This window comes from Equus caballus, chromosome 8 (assembly GCF_041296265.1).
Source record: "Equus caballus isolate H_3958 breed thoroughbred chromosome 8, TB-T2T, whole genome shotgun sequence".
Classification (NCBI taxonomy): domain Eukaryota; kingdom Metazoa; phylum Chordata; class Mammalia; order Perissodactyla; family Equidae; genus Equus; species Equus caballus.
Window position 1 is genome coordinate 6,651,277 of NC_091691.1, and position 24,204 is coordinate 6,675,480.

The window sequence follows — 24,204 nt, forward strand, 5'->3', positions numbered from 1 at the left end:
GCCTGAAACAGGGCCTCTATCCCAGGCATCTCCTCAGGGACAGCCACTTACCATTCTCTCTGCCAAGCGGTGTTCTCGATGCTGAAACATCTTCTGCCACCAAACAGCAAACACTCGCTTCTGTAATGTCTCCCTAAGAAAAACCCAAATGAAGAATAGGAAAGCACTTAAAATAAAACAACTACAAAAGAACAAGAAGTTCCAAATAGTTGGATTCTTCCTCATATACTGTGCCATTAAGAGGCGAATAAGCTTAGATGGGGAGAAAAGAAAGGAAAGTAGACAATACCCCCCAAAACCACCAACAACCCAACACTTTCTGTTATTTCTGGTGTCAGCCCTGCACTCACACAGTATGAAAGACAGACTTTGAGACCCTGGTTCTTCAACAGTTCCAGGTTGAACTACCAACAGTGCTCAGTGGTCATTCGTGAAAGCCCTTCCAGTCCATGCTGACCAGCTAGGCTGCTGCTGTATAGATCCCTGGGGGAAGTGATTAAAAACAGATGCCAGGCCCCCAAGGCTGACCGTGCAGGTCTGAGCTGGGTCCCAGGAAACAGTACTTAAAACAAGTGTTCCAGGTGAGGTCAACAGGGAGAGAGGCCTGGGAACCACTGCTCTGCCACCTCTGCCTAGGGCTACCTGCTCATCATGACGACATCAAAGGCTGCCAAAGCAGTGCTGGGACAACTGGTCAGCAGCCATCACGGGCTGTGTCGGCCACACCATGGGGTAAAATCTGTGAGGCAACTGTTTCCAGGACCCTGGGCAACAGGCAGTGCAGACTGTGATCCCCAAGAGAAGGGAAACGCCCCAGGTGAGCCCCTTGGCCACCTAGGCTTACTGCCTGGGGGCACTTTCTGGACACTGAGGGCGGGGGAAGGGAGTCCAAGCAAAGCATGACAGTCTCACTGAGCTGAGGCACAGACTGGAGTTCAAGACTGTAGGAAGGACTGTGTGGACACATGTGGCCTTCCTAAGCCTAAGCAGGTGGAGACCTCACCCCTCCCCACAGGCATGCTCACAGACACCCTGCACACTCCACAAGGGGATACCCAGAATTCTACGTGAGGCTGCCCCAGGTCCTCTGATGAGGCTGCACAGGCAGACTCTCTGAGGCCTAGCAGAGTGGCTGCTGCAGGGCTAAGAGCTGAACAGAGATACCAGCGGTTGGAGAGGGCTGGGAGATGGAGAGTCAGCCAGCCCAGTCAGAGTGGAGAGACCTCACTGAGAACCTCAGAACTCAGAAAGGCTAAGCTTGAGGAGTAAGAGCCATGCCCTAACACTGAAGAAAAAATTTAAGACAACGCAGACAGAGAAAGAAAAAAACCACACTTGACAAGATCCACAGGAACCACAAGAACAAAAAGGAACCATGGCTGGCCAGAAAAAAATGCAACACCTTTAAAGGAAAAAAAGCTGTCAACAGAAACAGTGATCCAAATGTTGGAATCAGCAAATGCTTAAAAACAGCTATTATAAATAAGTTTGAGCACCTAAATGAAAAGATGAACAAAATTAGTTAGCAGACAGGGAATCTTAGCAGAGAAATAGAAAAACTTAGCAAAGAAACTACAAAAAGAACCAAATGGTTTGGTGGTTCCTCAAAAACTTAAAGATAGCATTACCATTTGATCCAGTGAATCAACTCCTAGATATAAAACCAAAAGAATTAAAAGCAGGGACTCAAATAGATGTGTGTACACCTATGTTCACAACAGCATTATTCACAATAATCAAAAGGTGGAAACAACCCAAGTGTCCATCAACATATAGAGGATAAATAAATCGTGGTATATCTATACAATGTAATACTATCAAGCCATAAAAAGGAATGAAATTCTTATACATGCTACAACACAGATAAACCTTGAAAACACGATGCTAAGTGAAATAAGCCAGACACACAGGACAAATATTGTATGATTCCACTTATATGAGGTATATTGTTTAATGGGTACAGAGTTTCTGTTTGGGATGACGAGAAAGTCCTGGAAATAGATACTAGTGATGGATGAATGCTGTGAATGTACTTAATGCCACTGAACTGTGTACTTAAAAATGACTAAAATGGTAAGTTTTATGTTATGTAGGTTTTTCCATAATTTAAAAAAAAATGAGAATTCTAGAAGGGAAAAGTACCATATCTGAGATAGAAAAGTCATTGGATGGGCTACAAATTAGAACCTGCAGAAGAAAGATGACTGAACTTGAATCAGATCAATAGGAAGTATCCAATCTGAAAAACAGAGAGAAAAAGAATAGAAAAAAATTGAACAGTGCCACAGTGACCTGTGGGACAATATTAAATAGTCTAACATTTGTAATTTGAGTCTCAGCAGGAGAGAAGGGAGGATATGAGGCAGAGAAATTATTTGAAGAAAACACAATAAAAGATTTCCCAAATTTGGTCAGGATAGGGCAGGACACCTCAGATCCAAGAAGCTCAGTGAATCCCAAACAGGATAAACACAAGAAAACGACACCTTAAATATATCATACTGTAACTGCTGAAAACCAAAGGTTAATAGGAACAACTTAGAAGCAACGGAAGAGGGACAGATTACATCTAGGAGAACCACAATACAAATGATGGGTGACTTTATATCAGAAATAATGGAGGTCAGAAGACAATGGAACAATGTCTTAAAAACATGTGGGAGTGAGGGGGTGGAGAAATCAAGTCATTGTTCTATATCCAGGAAAAGGTCCTTTAAAAATGAAAGTGAGAGTGAAATAACCATAAACAAAAGCTGAGATAATTCATCCCCAGTTGACCTGTACTTTAAAAACACCAGAGGATCTTCTTCAGGCTGAAAGGAAATGACATGGATGAAAACTCAAAACAAAGAACACCAGATATGGAAAATATGTGGGTAAAAACAAAGGACTATATTTTTTCTTAATTTTTTGAAAAGAATTGTGATTGTTTAAAGCAAAGTGACACTGTATTGGGTAAAAAGTATGTATTATAAACACAAAATATATGACAATAAATACCATTAAGGATGGAGGGGAAAGGGATTTTATAGGTTTTATGTTCTTACATTTAACATGAAGTATACAATAGTAATTCTAAATAGAACTGTAATAAGTTAATGATGAATACTGTAATCCCTAGAACCACATTTAAAAAATACAAAAGGTACAGAGTTAAAAAGTCAATGCAGGAAATAAAATGTAATATCAAAAATTTTAAATGAACACTAAACAAGGCAGAAAAGGAGGGACAGAGAACTTTTAAACAGATGTAGACTTCAGCCCAACCATGTCAACAATTACATTAAATATAAAGGAACCACACACTTTAATTAAAAGGCAGAGATTGTCACATGGGATAAAAAATTAAGACACAACTACATGTTGTTTACAGGAGACATGCTTTATTAGTATAAAGACACAAATAAACTAAAAGTAAAAGAGTAGGAAAGGTAAACCACACAAATGGTAAATATAAAAAAGCTAGTGAGGATTTATTAATATAAATCAAAGTAGACTTTGAGGAAAGAAATACTACCAAAAATAAAGAGGTTCATTTCAAAATGATAAAGGGGCAGTTCATGAGGAAGACATAACAATCCTAACTGCACATGCATCAAATAACAGCTTCCAAACATGAAATGAAACGGACAGTATTACCAGGAGAAATAGAAAAGTCCACGATCATAGTTTGAGATTTTTGACACTCATCTCTAGTAATTGATAGAACAAATAGACAAACAAAAAATCTGTAGGGATAAAGAAAATTTGAAGATGACTATCGACCAGCTTGACATAGAACACTACACCCAACAACTGTAGTATAAACATTCTTTTAAAGTGCATGTGGAATATTCACCAAAATAGACCCTATATACTGGGCCATAAAATGTGTCAATGCATTTCAAAAACTGAAGTTATACAAAGTATGTTCTCTAGCTACAATGGAATTAAGTTAGAAATTAAAAACAATAATAACTCAAGAAAATTCCTAAATATCTGGACATTAAATAGCACATTTCTAAATAAACCATAGGTCAAGGAATAAATCACAAGGGAAATTAGAATATATTTTTAATTGAATGATAAGAAAAATACAACATATCAGAATTTGTGGGATAAAGCTAAAGCAGAGGGAAACCTTATAGCATAAAATGCTTATATCAGAAGAGAGAGATTTAAAATCGACAATCTAACAAAAAAATTCATGCTCTGTGCTTTCACCTTAAGAAGGCAAAAAAAAAAGGAAGGCAAATTAAATCCAAAGTAAGTAGAAAGAACAAAATAAAGAGCTAAAATCAAATAAATAAAAATAAACCATAAGAAAATTAGCAAAGCAAAAGTTGGCTTTTTAAAAACACTGATAAATTCCTAGGAAGACTGATCAAGAAAAGAAGAGAAAAAACACAAATTGCCAAAATCAGGAATGGAAGAAGTCATGTCATCACAGATTCTACGGTCATTAACAGAATAATAAAGCACTTTTATGAACAGTTTTATGCCAATATATTTGACACCTTGGATAGAATGAAAAATTCCTTGAAAAACAGTTTACCAAAACTGACAAGAAAAGAAACTCTTAGTAGTTATATATCTACTTACAAAATTAAATCTGTAATCAAAAACCTTTCCATAAAGAAAGTTCTAGGCCCAGACAATTTCACTAGAAAATTCTATCAAAAATTTAAAGAAGGGGGTAGAGGTGGGCACAAAGGGTGAAGGGGTGCCTATATGGTGACTGACACACAACTACATACAACTGAAATATCACCATGTTGTAAACTACCATAACCTCAATAAAAACAAAAAACCTACTTTAGAACATTTAGAAAATACAAAGTAAAAAAATATAACTCCTATGCAAACCTATACCCAGAAAAAAAAAATTTAAAGAAATAATACCAATCTTACAAAGTCTTTCAGAAAATAAAGACAAAACATTACAAGAAAACTACAGACCAACATCCCTCATGAAAATACCTGTAAAATTTTTTTAACAAAACACTAACATATCAAAATCAATAATATGTAAAAAGGGCAATACATCACAACCAAGTGGAGTTTATCTCAGGATTATGAGGTTGATTTAATATTTGAAAATCAGGAAAACCACATGATCATCTCATAAATGCAGAAAAAGCATTAGGCAAAATTTAACCATCATTCATAATAAAAACTCCCAATAAACTAAGAATAGAAGGGAACAATCTCAATCTAATAAAGGGCATCTTGAAAAGTAACAAACTCAATGGTGAAATACTGAGTGCTTTTGTTTTCCCGCTAAGACTAGGGAAAAGTCAAGTATTACCAGCTCATCACTTCTGTTCAATACTTTATTGGACATCCTGGCCTGTACAATAAGGACAAAAAAGCATACAGACTAGAAGGGATAAAGTTGTCCTTATTTGCATATGACATGATTATTTACACAGACAACTCTATGCAATTAAAAAAAAAGAAAGAAAAGAAGGGAGAGAAGGAGAAAGAAACTACTAAAACTAATAACTATTTACAAAGGTCACGGAACACAAGGTATCAACTGCATTTCTATATACTAGGACAAACAACTGGAGAATGAATTTAAAAAATAATTCCATTTACAATAGCATAAAAAAATAAGATATTGGGGCCGGCCCAGTGGCGCAGCAGTTAAGTTTGCACGTTCCGCTTCTCGGTGGCCCGGGGTTCGCCGGTTCGGATCCCAGGTGCAGACATGACACCGCTTGGCAAAAGACATGCTGCGGTAGGCGTTCCATGTACAAAATAGAGGAAGATGGGCATGGATGTTAGCTCAGGGCTAGTCTTCCTCAGCAAAAAGAGGAAGATTGGCAGTAGTTAGCTCAGGGCTAATATTCCTCAAAAAAATAAAAAAGACATTTAGGACTTTAACAAAATACATACTAAACTTCTACACCAAGTTACAAAAAACAGCTGAAAAAATTAAAGAAAACCTACGTAAATGGTAAGGTGTCCCATGCCCATTTATTGGAAATTTCAATATGGTTAAGATGCCCTATCTACCCTAAATTGATCTGTACAGATTTAGTGCAATCCCAAACAACATCCCAGGAAGAAGAAAGCTGAAGGACTCACTACGGATTTCAAAACTTACTATAAAGACACAGTAATTGAGGTAGATGGTAATGAACAAGGATAAACAAATAGAGAAGTGGAACAGAAGAGAAAGTCCAGAAATAGATACAAACTTATATGACCAATTGATTTTCAACAAAAGTGCCAAGGCAATTCAACGGGGTAATGAAAAGTCTTTTCAACAAATGGGGCTGGAAAAACATGATAAACAGATTTAAAAAAAAAACAAAAAAACTTTGACTCTTATCTCACACTATACACAGAAAAAAATTCAAGATCATCACAGACCTAAACATAAATGCTAAAACTATAAAGCTTCCAGAGAAAATGTAGGAAAGTATCTTTTGAGATCTTGGAGTAGGCAACAATTTCTTACAGAGAACCCAAAAATCACTAATTACAAAAGAAAAAAATGATGAATTGGACTGTATCACAATTAAACACTCTGCTCCTCAAAAAATGATGTTAATTCATTTCAATATAGATAACCACCTACTTTGTTCTCAATAAAAAAAAATACTGTTAGAAAATGAAAAGGCAAGCCACATACTGGAAGGAAATATTTTCAATACATATATCTGAGAAAGGACTTGTATCCAGAATATATAAAGAACTTCTACAAATCAATAACAATAAAAGACACATAACCCAATTTTTTAAAAAGGTATGAAAAGAAGAACAGATACTTCACAAGAGAAGATATACAAATGGTCAATGAGGACATGATAAAGGTTGAAAGTGTCAAGACCTGCCTGGTATTCAAAGAATGAAAATCAGCTTAGACTGAAAAGAGTAAAAGCAGCCCTACCATTCATCAGATTGGAAGGACAGACAGATAAAGCCAGCTGCAAGGAAACATTGTTTCTCCCAAGTCCACATGGCAGTTGTAAAATGCCACAAGGACCCCCTCTTTGGCTTCCTTACCAATGATACCCAGACAAGCTTTGCTGTTTTCCTTTATTCCTGAAGATACCCACAACAGTACTCCCTAGTGTATCCCTACTTCTCCTCATCTTGCCTCAGAAATAGCAACCAATCCAAAACTGATCCCTGTTTCTCTTTGACTCTCCTCAGAATCCTTCAGTGGGAATCCAAACCTTACAAATTCCTTTCCTTCAGGTGGAGCAGCATTTCAGAGTTCCTCTCTGGAACTCCCTCCTTCAGAGCAATCAATCTGACCTGATAAAACTATAGGCGTTTGTTCCTGGCTGACTGGGCTTTAACAAGATGCTCAATACCATTAGTCATCAGAGAAATGAGACAGCACTCCACATCCACCAGGAGGGCTACATTAGAAAGACTGTCAAAAGCAAATGCTGGCGAAGATGTGGAGCAACCAGAATTCTCGTGTTGGCTGGTGGAAGTATAAAATGCTGTGAACAGCTATAACATTAAGGATATGGCCACCCTATGATCCAGAAATCTACTGGTAGGTATCTACCAAAGAGAAATGAGAACAGATTCCACCAAAACAAATGCTCATAGCAGCTTTATCCATAATGGCCTCAAATTTAATGGAAACAACTTATATGTTAAAATGGATCAAAATATTGCCTTATATTTATACAAGTAGTCAAATAAAAGACTGAACTATTGAGACATGTGACAACATGGCTGAATCTCAAAAACATTATGCTGAACTTTAAAAGAAGCCAGACATAAGAGGGGACATACTGTATGATCCTAATATATGAAGTTCAAAAACATGCAAAAGTAACCCAGGATGACAGAAATCAGAACAGTGGTTACCTATGGAAGGTGGGAACTGACTGGAAGGGGGCATAAAGGAACTTTCTGGGGTGATGGAAACGTTCTACATCTTGACTGGGGTGTTGATTATCCAGGTATATAATTTGTGAAAACTCATCAGTTTACTTAACATCTGTGCCTTGCACTGTATATAAATTTTAGCTCAATTAAAAAAAAAAAGACAAACCAATCTTGTTGCATTCTCAGTATAATATTTCACTGATGGATTAATAAACTACCATTTTTAGTCATAATTCATCAGATTCCACCATAGATTCTGTCCGTATTCTCAAGACATTAAAAAAAAAAAACAAAAAAACCTGGGCCAGCCTGGTGGGGAGTGGTTAAGTTCGCACAATCTGCTTCGGCGGCCGGGGGCTTGCAGGTTCGGATCCCAGGCGGGCACCTAGCACCACTCATCAAGCCACGCTGTGTCATCATCCCATATAAAATAAAGGAAGATTGTTACAGATGTTAGCCCAGTGACAATCTTCCTCAAGCAAAAAGAGGAAGACTGGCAACAGATGTTAGCTTAAGGACAAGCCTCTCACACACACACAGAAAAAACCTAAGAATTACGGAGAAATAGAATATACATATTTATTTGGAACTTTGATTTGCTAAACTCCAAACCAAATCTATGAATGTTAATTTACCGTAAGCGTCACAAATCAATTCCAGGGGTTAAGGGGATAGCTAATATTTTGTGCTGGATACTTAGCTTGTATTTTACATAGATTATCCCACTTACTTTCCATGACAACCCTCATGGTAAGGACTATTACCAAATCATCTCCATCCTACATTTGAGGAAACAGGCTCAGAGAGACTGAGTGGCTTGCCCAGGGTCACAGAGCTGGCAAGTGACAAAGCAAGGGTCTGAACTTGGGCCCATCCAGCTTCTGAATCCAGGCTCTCAATCACTCTGCTCCCTTGTGAACCAGGAAGGCAGGGACCTGAGAAACTAAGTTTTCTAAAAAGATACAACTAAACCAAAATGAGATCCAGATCAGGCCTTCGCCGTCCTTCAAGCCTCCTGGCTGCTCCTTGTCTCCAATTCACCCTCTACCCTTTCGTCTCAAGAGTGATAGCTGTAAAATCAGGCCTGCTCCCCAACAAGAATTTTTTTAGAAGCTCCTCTTGACTATTTTGAAGGTACCCTCAACTTTTGGTCCTCACGGCAGGCCAAAATACAAAAAAGCAATAGAATCAATCATGACTTGACTTGTAAAGAGAACAAAGTGGGTGTGAGCGTGTTTTAAACAGTGAAGCCACTTTTTGAATGAATGGCTTCTCTTTCTGCAGGAGAAGGGACAGAGGTGAGTGCTGTCCGCTTCTCAGCCTCCATTCCTCGTGGCTGACCCCTAAAAACATCTCCTCGGACTTTGTGCTGAGGAGCCCTGGAGCTCTGGCTGATGCCCTCAGACTAGCATTCAGAGTCCACCCAAGTCAAGATCACTGCGACTTCTCCCATGAGTGTCCCTCCCTCTCATCTAGCTGTCCTAAGGTGATGGACACCGTACTCAGGGCAATCTCCAAAACAGTCACTGTCCTAGTCGCATGTGCCTGTGCAAACAACTGTCCATCATCTATCTGAAGGATTGGGCAAATCCCTCGGTCTGGCCTTCCTCGTCCTGCCCACTCCCACCCTCCATCTCCTGTCCCTCAGTTCTCAACAAGCCTCCCCCAGGTACTTCCCTCAGCATTAGCTCCGAGTTCTAGAACTTGAGGCTGACATAATTGAGGACGCATGGGTCTATTTTCTTGTATTGTTCTTCAATTGTTTTTTGTCTATCAGTCTTATCTCCTCACAAAGATTTAACAGTTCCTACAAAGTCATCAGAAAGATCTTCCTCCTGATCTAGTAGAAAGTCCTTAGGCTTTGGAATCAGGGAGATCTGAATTTAAATCCTGGCTCTGCTACTTCTGGTTGTGTTGCATCGGGAGTCATTTATCATTCTGAACCTGTTCTCTCAGGACTGCTGTGAGAAGGAAGTAATTAATGAAGATGATGACGCCATAAGCGAATGAGCTTATAGAGCTGTTTCCTTTCTTTCATCACATCATGCCCACCACAGGGGCAGACACACAGTTAGCGATTAATAATTTCATCACATTCCACCAACACGTAGCAAGGACCTGCTATGGGCAAGTTTGACCCTGTGTGAGCTAAAAAGATGTAGCTCTGCTCCTTGCCTGTCCTAATTTTGTTGACGACTATAATTTCAAGACTTCAAAAAGCCAGCTCTAGCAGGAACCAAGCGTTTCAGGGAAATCACACTCAAGAATGCCTGCCAAGGCGATGCAAGGTCCAACCACGCTCTGGTCCAGAAAGCTAATGAATGGGCAGCTTTAATGGAGTTCACAGTGGCTTGTAATGAGGGAAGGGGCATAAAAGCCAGGCTGTTTCAAAAGCACTAGCAATAAAGATGGACAAAAGTTTTCCCAGGGGGAAATAATGGCTGTCTTTTCCTGCCAGATGAAATCAACAAGCCCACATTATTGAAAAACCAGGAAGAACCAGGGCCTATGGGGCTGGGAGGCTGAAAAGCAAAGCAAATGGCTGTGCAGGCAACAGAGTTAGACTGAAGACTCCCGCCCCAGGCAGACAGGAGCTGCACAGCATACCTGTGAAAGCGTGCTGCTCTTGCATTGAGGACACCTTTCTGCTGGTGCTGTTGCCAGAGTCTTCTCCAGGCCTGGAAGGCTGCAGGCAGGGCTCTCTGCTGGAAGTGACCGTCAGCTCTGGCCTGCAACAGCTAGAGTAAAACAATGAATGATCTTTATTTGTAATTTACATTAAAAAAAATGACCTTTCAGGGTCATACTTTCGAGGGAGGGTTGCTTCCTACAAAAAATTGAGAAAAAAGATTAACATCAATATTTTTAATGTTTTCCAATGTGACAGGTAAAAAATTTTCACTCTAATTAAAAGTGGGCTAAGCATCTTCATATACAGGCATACAGAGATATTGCAGATTTGGTTCCAGATCCCCCGCAATAAGGCAAGTCACATGAATTTCTTGGTTTCCCAGTGCATATAAAAATTATGTTTACTATACTGTAGTCTATTAAGTGTGAAATAGCATGTCTAAAAAAATAATGTATATACCTTAATTAAAAAATATTTTATTGCTAAAAAATGCTAACCCATCATCTGAGCCTTCAGCCTTTTTGCTGGTGGAGGGTCCTGACTCAATGCTGAGGGCTGCTGACTGATCAGGGTGGTGGTTGCTGAAGGCTAGGGTGGCTGTGGCAATTTCTTAAAATAAGACAACAATGCTGTTTGCCACATCGACTGACTTCCTCTCACAAACAATTTCTCCGTAGAATGTGATTTGACAGCCTCTGACTCACAACAGAACTTCTCTCAAAATTAGAGTCAATCCTCTCAAACCCTGCCACTGCTTTATCACCTAAGTTTATGTAATATTCTAAATCCTTTGTTGTCATTTCAACAATCTTCACAGCATCCTCATCAGGAGTAGATTTCATCTCAAGAAACCACTTTCTTTGCTCACCCATAAAAAGCCACTCATCATCCGTTAAAATTTTATCACGAGATGGCAGCAATTCAGTCACATCTTCAGGCTCCACTTCTAATTCTATTTCTCTTGCTATTTTCACAACTGCAGTTACTTCCTCCACTGAAGTCCTGAACCCCTCAAAGTCATCCATGAGGGTTGGAATCAACTTCTTCCAAACTCCTCTTACTGTTGATATTTTGGCTTCTTCCCATGAATCATGAATGTTCTCCATGGCATCTAGAATGGTGACTCCTTTCCAGAAGGTTTTCAATTTGCTTTGCCCAGATCCATCAGAAGAATCACTATCTATGGCAGTTATAGCATTACAAAATTTTTTCTTAAATAATAAGATTTGAAAGTCGAAATTACCCCTTAATCTACAAGCTGCAGAATGGATGTTGTGGTAGCAGGCATGAAAACAACATTAGTCTCATTATCCATCTCCGTCAGAGCTCTTGGGTGACCAGAGCATTGTCAATGAGCAGTAATATTTTGAAAGTAATCTTTTTTTCTGAGCACTAGGTCTCAACAGTGGGTTTAAAATATTCAGAAAACCATGTTGTAAACAGATGTGCTGTCATCCAGCCTTCGTTGTTCCATTTATAGAGCACAGGCAGAGTAGATTTAGCATAATTCTTAAGGGCCCTTGGACTTTCAGAATGGCAAATGAGCCCTGGCTGCAACTTTAAGTCACCAGCTGCATCAGCCCCTAACAGGAGAGTCAGCCTATCCTTTGAAGCCTTGAAGACAGGCATTGAATTCTCTCCAGCTACCAAAATCCTAGATGGCATCTTCTTCCAATATAAAGCTGTTTCATCTACACTGAAAATCTGTTTAGTGCAGCCACCTTCACTAATGATCTCAGCTGGATCTTCTGGAGAACTTGCTGCAGCTTCTACATCAGCACTTTATGCTTCACCCTGCACTTTTATGTTATGGACACAACTTCTTTCCTTAAACCTCATGAACCAGTCTCTGCTGGCTTCAAACTTTTCTTCCACAGCTTCCTCACCTCTCTCAGTGTCATAGAATTGAAGAGAGTTAGGGCCTTGCTCTGGATTAGGCTCTGGCTTAAGGGAATGTTGTGGCTGGTCTGACCTTCCATCCAGACCACTAAAACTTTCTCCATATCAGCAATAAGGCTGTTCCACTTTCTTATCATTCATCTGTTCCCTGGAATAGCACGTTTAATTTCCTTCAAGAACTTTTCCTTTGCATTCACAGCTTGGCTAACTATTTGGCACAAGAGGCTTAGCTTTCAGCCTATCTCGGCTGTCCACATGCCTTCCTCACTAAGCTTAATCATTTCTAGCTTTTGATTAAAAGTGAGAGACGTGTGACTCTTCCTTTCACCTGAACACTTAGATGCCATTAGGATTATTAATTGGCCTAATTTCAATACTGCTGTGTCTCAGGGAATAGGGAGGCCACGGTGGCGGGGGTGGGGAACGGTTTGTTGGTTGGTGGAGCAGTTAGAACACACACAACATTTATCGATTAAGTCCACTGTCTTATGGGGGCATGGTTCATGGAGCCCCCAAAAAATTACAATAGTAACTGATTGTAGTTAAAGACCATTGTCAAAGACCAATGATCACAGATCACCATAACAAATAATAACAAAAGTTTGAAATATTGCAAGAATTACCAGAAAGTGACAGAGACACGAATTGAGCAAATGCTGTTGGAAAAATGGCACTGATAGACTTGTTCAATGCAGAGTTGCCACAAACTTTCAATTTGTAAAAAAATGGAATTGTCTGCGAAGCACAATAAAATGCAGTGTGCCTGTGTGTATATTTGTATGTATATGTCTGTGTACGTGTATATATATCTAAACTTTTTTCCAACGGTCTAAATGTTCAGACCCATTGCCTGTTTCACTATCTGACTGTCAGCATTTCACTCGGGGATATATATGGGCTTTTTGAACCTTGAGAAATTTGCTAGTCCTCTGTCATGTGTGTTATCAATATTGTTCCCACCCTGACGGATCTTTTGATTTTGCTTATAATGTTTACTTGTAATACAGATTCTTTAGATTTTTATGTAATTATAAAAGGCCACTAATATTTCACTGATATATCACTAGAAAGACAGACAACTGACATAAGAATACATATGCCTTCATGATCCAAAACTTCGGAGGGAAAAGCATCTATGTATGTGTGGTGGTTTTTAAAACGGGACGGCAAATTCTTTGATCCTCCTTCACTGAGAAGTGGCCTATGTCCCTTACTCTTGAATCTGGGTGGGTCAGTGACTGCTTTGACCAATAGAGTATGGTGAAAGGGACACTATGTGACTTCCAAGGCTACATCATAAAGGGCATACAGCTTCTGTCTTGTTCATCGGAACACTCATTTTTGGAGCCCTGAGCTGCAAGAGAGGAAGTCTGACTATCCTGAGGCCGCCATGCTGTGAGGTAGTCCAAGCCTCTTGGAGAGGCCACATGTAGCTGCTCTGGTTAACAGTCCCAATTTAGCCCAGTCTTCGAGTCATTCCAGCACAGGAACCAGACAAGTGAGTGAAGAAACTTCTAGACAATTCCAACCCCCTGCCATTAGAACCTTCCCAGCTGAGGCCCCAGTAACCATGGAGGAGAGACCAGCCATCCTTGCTATATCCTGTCTCAATCTGTGACCCAGAGAATCCTTAAGCATAATAAATGGTGGCTGTTTTAAGCCGTTTTAAGCCACAGAGTTTGGGGTGATTTTTTTACATAGCAAAAGATAACTGAACAGTATGCATATGTGTGTGTGAATGTGAATACATTGGTACACACACTCCTACCCACAAGGAGGAAGAAAGATACCAGGTTTACTCACCAAATGTTATCTTAAGAGGCAAGATTATGGGTGTTTTTATTCTTTAAGTCTTCCTACACTTCCTAAATTTTCTATAATGTCTATATATTGCTTATGGGCATTTTCAAATGTAAATAAAAATGGAAGCAATAGTATAATGAATCCCCATGAACTTATCATCCAGCTTCAACGATTAGCAAACATTTTGCCATTCTTTATACATCACTTTTTTTAAAAAAAGAAACCAACGATAAGTAATATTTTTATTTCTCCCTAAAATAGAAAGAACTGATGTGCTCCTTGGATATCTAAACCAAGATATTACATTCAGACTGTCAGCTAAAGATTTAGAAAAACCCAACAACATGGGGCTGGCCTGGTGACATACTGGTTGGGTTCGGATGGTCCGCTTCAGTGGCCTGGCATTTGTGGGTTCAGATGCCGGGCGCAGACCTACACATCACTCATCAAGCTGTGCTGTGATGGTGTCCCACATACAAAAACAAAAAAATAGAGGATGATTGGCACAGATGTTAGCTCAGCAATAGTCCTTCTCATGCAAAAAGGGAAGATTGGCAACAGATCTTAGCTCAGGGTCAATATTCCTCATCAAAAGAAAAGGAAGAAGAAAAAAAAATCTAACAACAACTAAGCAAAGCTTTTACTATTTGTCAGACCTTCTACCACACAGGCCATGCTGGAATAGTGTGAGAGATAAGAACACTGACCCCTGACCTTCTGCCAAGGCTGGGTCCCAGTGTCAGGAACTCTCTTTTTACAAGAAGGAACTAAAAGAGACCCTCAGCTGCTTTCCCACTGTGAATACACACAACCTTTTGACCTTGGCATTCACATTCTTTTTCTAAAAGCTCGCTCTACATTCTCTTGAGATTGCATTAAATGACCTTAAGAGACCCAGTGGCCATGTCCTTTTAGAAACAGCCACATAACCCCAAAGGATGTCAAAGAAGTCAGCAATTCTAAGCATTTTCTAGATGTGGAAGGCCAGGGTGACACAAAAACAAGACATGCCTTGGGTTAATACCACCCAAACTCCAAGAACTGAGATGATCCTCGGGAGAAACTCTGAAGCAATCAACGGCAGTGCATTTGATGGTTCGTTCACTTACTTCTTCGCACCTACCTTTTGCCAACACTGCGCTGGGCTAAGAAGAAAGAGATAGGCTGTACCTGCAAGGAGCTCACAGCCTGGCAGGGAGAGCAGCCAGTAAACAACCATGTGATGAACCTTTTGATAAAGATATAGGGGCAGGGCAAGGGGAAGAGATAACACCTGGGCTGAAAGGTTATGAGGAACAGAGAACTGCAGGTACAGTGAGAAGCAGGAGAGCACAGAGGACACTCAGGGAAGGACTGACTGGCAGTTTAATGGGCCAGAGTGCAGTTGTGAAGGAACGGAGAGAGTGGTAACAGGAAAGGGTAGGGAAACAGACAAGGACCAGCTCCCACAGGAGTTTGTATGCCTCTCTAAAATATATGGATTCTATCCCAAAACTATGAGGGATCACCCAAAATCTTTAGATTCACGTGTTAGCCTCTAGCAGCAGATGGAGGTAGGGGTGGAGAGGCCAGCACAAAAATAACTAGGAGAAGTTTGGTCTGTGCCTTCACAGCAGATGAAGGAATGGGAGTTATGCCGACTTTCCAACATCACTCGAGGGACTGGGGGAAATACCTTTGAGCTTTTTACAGCACCCTCTCTTCCAAATCAGAACCTTTCCAAAGCAAATGGATCGAAGAATGTAAGCCAGCAGAGCTGTCTGCTATGAAGTACTCCATACCTGCTTGTATTGCCTCTTCTGAGTACACTGTAACCACAACTTGATACACTTGCATAGCAATGTTATTCTGAAATAAAACACAGAACACTAAGGTACTGTCTTCAGGTTTCAGAGGTTTTTTCAATTTTTTTTTTGTTTTTAAGGCAGGTAATTTCGGGTGTAGTTACACCTTAGGCGTTAAAGGCACCCCACTGGTTCACTTATTTCATTCTGGAAGAAAGGGAAATAAGAATCTGATATCTAACATGAAATCTGTCAACCCTTGATTTTGGACTATGGTTTGCTCAAAAATTCTGACAACTGGGGCTGGCCCCGTGGCTGACTGGTTAAGTTCGTGCGCTCCGCTGCAGGAGGCCCAGTGTTTCGTTGGTTCGAATCCTGGGCGCGGACATGGCACTGCTCATCAAACCACGCTGAGGCAGCGTCCCACATGCCACAACTAGAAGGACCCACAACAAAGAATATACAACTATGTAATGGGGGGCTTTGGCGAGAAAAAGGAAAAAAAAATAAAATCTTAAAAAAAAAAAAATTCTGACAACTTTCTTGTAAATCTAATTAGACCACCAAGCACAGTGTCTCTGGAACTTAGGAAATATGTATGAAATTCCTCAAATATCCTTCTGATTTTATGGCCAAACTCTGCGCTTATGACCACCTGGATCTGTGACATGCTCCTTTCACACAGTGATTTGGAGAGTGAGAACCACATTCAGCTTTGTAAACCAAGTTTTAGAATAATGATATATCTTGATAACTCCAAAACGAGTCAGTTAAATATTGGGATTCTCAGTGAGCCACTAAGAAATGCTCCAAAATTGGACTCATAACTATGCAAAGTTGATTATACTATTGAGGAGGGGGTATACTGAACATTTCTGGCAGCAAGACAGTGAATAGTGGTTACCTCTGAAGAGTAAGACTAAGGGGTCAGAGGGAGGGATCCAGGCAGCTTTTATTTTTCACTTTATAACTTCTTTCCTATACATTCTGAGTTTTCCTCATGGACAAGTGGTGCTTTTATTTATTTACCTGAAGATTAACTCTAAAACACTGAGGACACCCTCTGCACCCTTGAGACCAAACCATAAATATTCACCTGGCCTGAGCTTTCTCTTTAACACTTTCGATGCATACATTTTAAGACATGAACAATGCTAAAGCCTGAAGGACTGAGGCAGTGAGCTAACACGCACATATTTAAGACTATGGTGGCCAAGAACTAGTACAAACATCCTCATTCTACCTCTCATCTCATCAGCCAAAAGAAAAATGCAAGCTCAAGAACCTCTGGTTTACAGAAGGGCCTTTATGAATCAGCCCCAATAACGCATGGAAGGGCAAATGATCACTCCTGGAGAACAGTGAGTTGATCACAACGTGTCCCTGGAGAGCTCGAGGAGAAGGCCAGAGTCCCTACCTGTAGTGGTCCCAGGCAGCACGCAGCAAGGGGAGCTGCTCTCTTTCCTCCCTCTGCTCAATCCGAGACTGCCAGAGGTTCCAGAACCTGTGCAGCAGCTGAAGCAAAACAGGAAGAACACGACAGTTTATGAAGGCAAAAGGTAAAACGATCTTTCTTAACCTGTTAGCAAATCCTTACTCCAAAAGACTGTAAGCTCCCCTAAAGCAGGAATTACCTTAGTTTGGACCACCCGATATATAACAGGCTTGCAAAATAATTATGGCTAAGCTATATGGAAGCCAGCCCTGGTGGTCTAGTGGTTAAGATTCAGTGCCCTCATCGCGACAGCCCAGGTTCATTTCCCGGTCAGGGAACCACACCATCTGTCTGTCGGTTGCCATACTGTAGTGGCTGCCTGTTGCTGTGATGCTGAAAGCTCTGCCACCAGTACTTCAAATACCAGCAGTCACCCACGGTGGACAGATTTCAGCAGAGCTTCCAGATTAAACAGATTAGGAAGAAGGATCTGGCCGTGAAAACCCTACGAATAGCAGCAGAGCACTGTCTGATACGCCACTGAAAGATGAGAGGATGGCACAAAAAGACCGGGCACGGTTCCACTCTGCTGTACACAGGGTCACTAGGAATCGGAATCGATCTGACGGTACTAATGACAAAGATATATGGAGCTATTCTGGGCCAATATAATGGCAAAAAGATGGATCTTCCAGTCTATGGAAATCAGAATGAAGAAGCTATTTCTAATCTGGGCCTCATGGAAGACAATGCCATTTTAGAAATTAAAACGGATCTTATCACACATTATTGTCTATGAAGCAGTCTTGCCAAAAAATGTTTCACTTCAATCTAATCAAGCCCTTAGATCTAACTTCTAGTTTATAGGAGCTACATAGAAAAAATGAAAATCAAATGTCATTGAAAGGAAACAAAACAGATAAATCATGAATACAGAACATTGTACAAAATAACTGGCCTTCCTTTCCAAAAGTCAATGACATTTTTAAAAAAGTGTACATTACGCTGAGTGAAATAAGCCAGTCACCAAAGGGCAAATACTGTAAATATGAGGTACCTAATGGTGGTTGTCAGGGCCTTGGGGGGAAGGAGAATGGGGAGGTACTGTTTAATGGGTAGAGTTTCAGTTTTGCAAGGTGAAAAAAGTTCTGGAGAAGTGATGGTTGCACAACAACGTGAAGGTACTTAATGTCACTGAATTGTATCCCTAAAAATGGTTAAGATGATAAATTTTGTTATGTGTATTTTATCACAATTAAAAGATAAACATGTTAAACAAAAGAAGTGGGGAGTGGGGAGATTGTTACAAAGAGTCGTAAGAGACAACCAAACGTACTGAGCAGTCAATCCTTAAGTGAATCCTGATTTTAAAAAAACAGCTATAAAACCATTTTGGGGGCAACTGTGGAAATTTAACTACGGGCTGCGTATTGGATAAAATTAAGGAATTACACGGTTCATTTTGTTGGGGATGATAATGATACTGTGGTTATGTAAGAAAATGTTCTTATTTTTGGGTGACATGCTGATATGTTTAGGTGTAAAGTGTCATGATGTCTATAATTTACTTTGAAATAATTCAACAACAAAAAAAGAAGTGAACATTAACAATTATTGAATATAGATGAAATGTACATCGACATTTATTATACTAGCCTTTATGTTTTTCTGTACCTTTGAATATTTTCATAATTTAAAAACAGAGAAAAAAATCTCATCCTTCTACACCCAGAAACGTAAGCTACAAGTCAAGATAGATTGTCTGTTGCCCTCAGGTAAATAAACCACTGAAGACAATAGATTTACAGTGCAAACGCGAAAACAAAGCCTCCTGGAATGCAAGACTTAATGTGTATTCCCTGGGTCAGGGTTGGAATCCACAGTCCTTGACCTCTGATTCAACTATCAATTTTCTTAGCAAACAGATAAAAAATGATTGAACAGGAAAAAACAAGTTTCCCTATCGGCAGGTATGGATTACTAATGAAAACGGACACTAAGGTTTCGGAGTCTAAAGGTCTGGACAAATCTCTAAACACAAAAGTTAAAGAAAAGAGAATGGCCCTCAGCACAGGTCCCTTGACACAGAAGATGACCCCTTACCATGACATCACGCTGCTGGTGAGCGAGATTCCTTCTTACTCGTTGGAGGTGGGCACGGGTCACATTGTCTTTTAGGGCTCTAAAGCAAAAGTGCTGTGAAATAAAGAAAGGACACAACTGTTACAAATCAGTAGTGTTCGTAAAAACAAGAGCAGTGCCCGGATCCAGTGGCAAGCAGCTCACTCATGGCTGTCCACAGCTGCTCCCATGTCCCTGAGAGTGTTTCTCTGCTTTGAGATTCAATTGGGAGCCTGATACGAGCCGGCTCACACAGTAGGCACTTAATAAATAGCTGTCGAACCACTCCCTGCTGTCCACAGACCCTGCACAGGAACAAACACACCTTCAGCTCTGATCAGGAGAGGTCCCGGTGACTCAGAGGGGAACGCTACAGACAAAGGTTAAAAACACCAACTTCGCCTCTCAGAAAACAGACTTTTAGCCTATGGTGTTTTGTTTTTTTACCATGTGGGGGTCAACGCATATAGTTACACAGTTATAAATGCAGTTTTACACAAGTAGACCGGAAGAGAAGGAATCCTTGGTGAGTGGGGGATTGCGGTAGGGTAGGACATGCGGCCTGGCTCCAGCTCTGTCAATAACGCCTCACATGCGACCTAAGCAAAGCCCATTCCCCACCTCCTGGGCTTCAGTTTTCTGAGACAGAAGTGAAGCAAGTAGGCGTTCTCATATTGTGCTCTGTGGAACCCCAGAGGCTCCTGAAAGTGTCTGAAGACCGGCTCGTGTGGTGAGGGTGAGGGAGAGTAGCCGGTAGAACAGAGTAGCCGGGGACTACTCCCCGCACCTTGCTTCACCCTCAGCATCTTTACTTTGACCGATTTCACAGACTAGGTTTCCACTATTAAAAATGGGGCCCGTCATGTAAAAAACCCCAGGACTAGATCACCTCTAAGTTTCCCTTACAGCTCTGCACCCCCCTGACCTCACACCATTACCATCTCTGATCCAAAAGGAAAACAGGGACACCCACAATGAAGGAGGGCTTCATGACTGAAGCTAACCACATAACCAGACACACTTTAAGAGCATGATGTGGGTCCGGGTCCCCCAAGAGTGGATGCCTGAGCAAAGTTGACAAGAGGAGCCTTTCAAGGCTGCGGCTCTTACCAGCAAGCTGCACCTATGGTGCTCTTCTGCCACCTTCCACTGGGCAGCTTCTTCAGCACATAGCAGCACGTCTGCCATGGAGTTAAGGCCTCTCATCTCAACAAGGTTCCCATCCCCACACAGTGCGATCCTAGTGACCCATCGGAAGGGTCCTGGCTGCAGGGGGTAAAGGGCATACCAGGCGGGCTGATGTTCACCTCTGTTTCCTCTGATGACCAGATGAAGAGTGGGGAAAAGGGAAACCATGTGAGGCGCTTATCAAACAGCTGGCCTTGCCTTTCTCCCCTCTGATGCCTATTTCAGGAGAGGCAAAAAACAGTGGAGATGAATTGCCACCAACTGCAGTAAACATTTCAAAATCGCCATAACTAAAGCAGAATCTGCTTCTTCTCCTGCATTCTGTTTGGCATCACAATCCAGTCAGATGTTTTAGCTAAAAACCTTGGAGTTATTTTCAACCTTTTTCTCCTGCCACTCCTTCCATCTACTTGGTCGCCAAGTCCATCTGCTCTCCTCCTAAATCACTCCTGTTCCTCTGTCTCCGCCCCCAACACCCTGCAGTCATTTAACTTGTCCCTCACACAGACTGGTAAGAGAGTCTCCCCATGCTAGCTTCACTCCTATAGTCTAGACTTATCTTGTCTAAATTACAAATCTGCTGTATTACTTCTCTTGTTAAAAACCTTCAGAGGATCCCCAGTGCCATAAGGATAAGGCCCAAATTCCTGACCACCGCACACAAGGGCTCTACAAGCTGGTCCCCAGCCTGCCTCTACCTGTACTACCCAATTGCCAGCCACACCCCACAGCTCACTAGAGACCCATCACCATCCTTGGATGCTTTTCCTTATCTCTGCTTGTGTAAATGCCATTCCTTCCACCTGAAACGCCCTTCTTGACTTCTCTGCCTGGCGAACCTATCATCTCCTAAGACTTAAATTCAGCTCAAACATCACCTCCTTGGCTGAATCTCCACAGTAGCCCTCGCAAGACTTGACACAAAACTTGATGATAGCACTTATCACACCATACTGTAAAGACCCATTTTCAAGTGTATTTTCCCTACTTGGCAATGAACTACTATTAGTCTTTGAGTTTCCCCATATTCCTTAGGCAGGAATTTAAAACAAAGCAAGAGTCCGATGAACAAATGAATGTGTTGCTGAACACCCAGGGCAATCCAAATCACCACACCTGGGCACCAAGTGCAGCAGGGGCAGTGACTAAGAACATGTGCACCGGAGTCAAAGGCCTAGGTTAAAGCTCCTGGCTCTGCCAATGACTCGCTGTGACTTTGACAATCACTTAATCCCCCTGAATCTCTGTTTCCTCATGTGTAGAATGGAGATGGTAACACCTACTCCATAGGGTTGTTGCAAGGATTAAGGAGATAATACATAACGTCTGCACATAGTAAAAGCTCAACAAATGGAAGCCATGATCATAACGATAGAGCCACCAAGAACAGGCGGCTTTCTGAAACAGAAATGATGACACAAATTTCTGAAACAGAAGTGGCTGTGGCTACTTCTACTGCCTAATGGGTAGAGAAAAGCAATGAAATGATAACACAAAATTCAGGACAGCAGGATTACCTCTGAGGGGCAGGAAAGAGAATGCAACAAAGAGGAGCAGACAAGGGTGTTAGCAATGTTGTATTTTTTGAGTGGTGGATACATAGGTATTCTTTTATTATTCTTTATACTGTAAATTTATGTTGTATACACTCTTTGGTGTGACTGTTCTCAAACAAAAATTTTTAAGAAGTCAGCAGAGATCAGGACTTCCTAAACTGTTCAGTAATCATTTCCCACCTATCTCCTGACTCTTGTATTACAGGCTGCTGAGCTCATGCTGTCCTGGCTGAGCTCAGGCTGTCCCGGCTGCGGCAGTGGACAGAGCTGGGTGGTTGAAAAGGATACAGTGTTTCCAGTGAGTAAAGGCCCGCCACAGCACCATCCTCCTGGCCAGCCCCATCACACGTGTGTGGTGGGTGTACAAGCTCTTCCTTCGCTCCCAGGCCCACTGCCAATCACAGAAGTGTGTGTGGAGCACAGTGACACGGTGGAATTGCTGAGCCATCTCTGCAATAGAGAAAATGACTTACGTGCTGCCCCCGTAAGGTTGGGAGATGAGCTGGAAGCATCTTTAAAACAAGCCGAACCCCACTACTGGCAGACAGCAGGAATTCAAGGCTGCTCTCACAAAGAATCCTAGAATAAAAGTTTTCTAAACATGGTAGGGTTATTAGGAATCCCTTAGCTACATCTCTTCTCTCCAAGGAAAGAGAAAAGGGTTATATCAAAGAGCTGGGGCTCCTAGTTAGCTACTGATGAGCAGGAATGGCGACTGTTGCTTTCAAAGTCTTCGTTTTACTTTTGCCTTTTTACTGACGTCTCCCGGATAGGACTTTAGGGACTGAGTCAATGACACACAACTCATCAACATGCTGGCAAAGGCTTTTTTGAGCTTTCAGCCAGGCTGATCCAGGCTGCCAGCTTCATTTCCTTTTAACACTAATTAGCTAATAGCCTGATGAGCTTAAGTTCAGGAAGTGGAAGGGAATCGCTGCTGGAATTCAAATGCTGTAACTGGAGGCACCGTTAGTCTGCAGCTCATCATGGTGAATAGCTTAACGCCCTCACTTTCCAAGCTTGGACATCCAAACAGTTGGTCCCCTGTCACTATTCTCAAACGGACACATTCAAACTCTCCCAAGGGACAGTGTTGGCAGGCTAGGAGATTTCTGCAGGAGGCCTAGGTGAAAGCCGGAGAGCCTAAGCCAGTGTCTAGCACACTGCTTGACCCATTTCTGCGTAGGCTCAAGAGACCAAAACACAAAGAGTACCGATGATCACGACCAATGTATTAGTACTTCTGAACTCTCAATGGGAAACTAAACAATGAGAAGTGTTAAAAAAAACTCAACATCATGAATCACACATATTTGCATAATTGGTGACAGACAGAAATAATCCAAATATCCATCAAGAGAAGAATGGCTGAGTAGATTAAGGTAAGCCATCCTATAAAAAACAATCATTAAGAAAGTAACATTTATGAAGAATAAAGACATAGGAAAGTGTTGATCAGTCGTGTGAAAAAAGCAAGGTACAAAATTGTATGTATCATATTAATCATAATCATCACAGATTTTACAGCATAATTAAAATCCCAATGAATAAAATACATGCATAGAAGAAAAGGTCAGAAGGAAATATCTTAAGTATGAATCAAGGATGATGCATTTTCCTCCGTTTTCCTAAATCTGTGGTGTAATATGGTTATATCTCTCCTAATAAATTAGTTTCACTGGCAGCAGGAGAGTGAAATTGTGACCCGACCCTCTGTCCCTAGAGCCCGGGACTCCCCGCTCACCTTTCCACTGTCTCTTCATTCTGCGGCCCTGCAGGTTCTCAAGCCAGGCCTTCAGGGATCTCCACTTTTGCCAGTGCTGATGGTGTTTTACTGCAGAGACTACCTTCCTTCTCTCCCTCCGGACACATAGAAGTTGTTGTTGCCACTGTGACCAAGCCTGAAAACAGAGAAAAAATAACGATCGAAGGAGAGGCAGGAAA

General features: G+C 41.2%; 1 protein-coding gene across 1 annotated transcript in view; it reads right to left on the reverse strand.

Moving 5' to 3' along the window:
- SFI1 (SFI1 centrin binding protein) overlaps positions 1-24,204 on the reverse strand; it is a 77,039-nt gene that overhangs the window by 13,827 nt on the left and 39,008 nt on the right. The window contains 8 exon segments of the mRNA XM_023646832.2: positions 52-133; positions 10,450-10,580; positions 15,958-16,024; positions 17,378-17,475; positions 19,499-19,591; positions 20,627-20,697; positions 22,549-22,710; positions 24,005-24,161. Coding sequence (XP_023502600.1) covers positions 52-133; positions 10,450-10,580; positions 15,958-16,024; positions 17,378-17,475; positions 19,499-19,591; positions 20,627-20,697; positions 22,549-22,710; positions 24,005-24,161 — 861 coding nt within the window.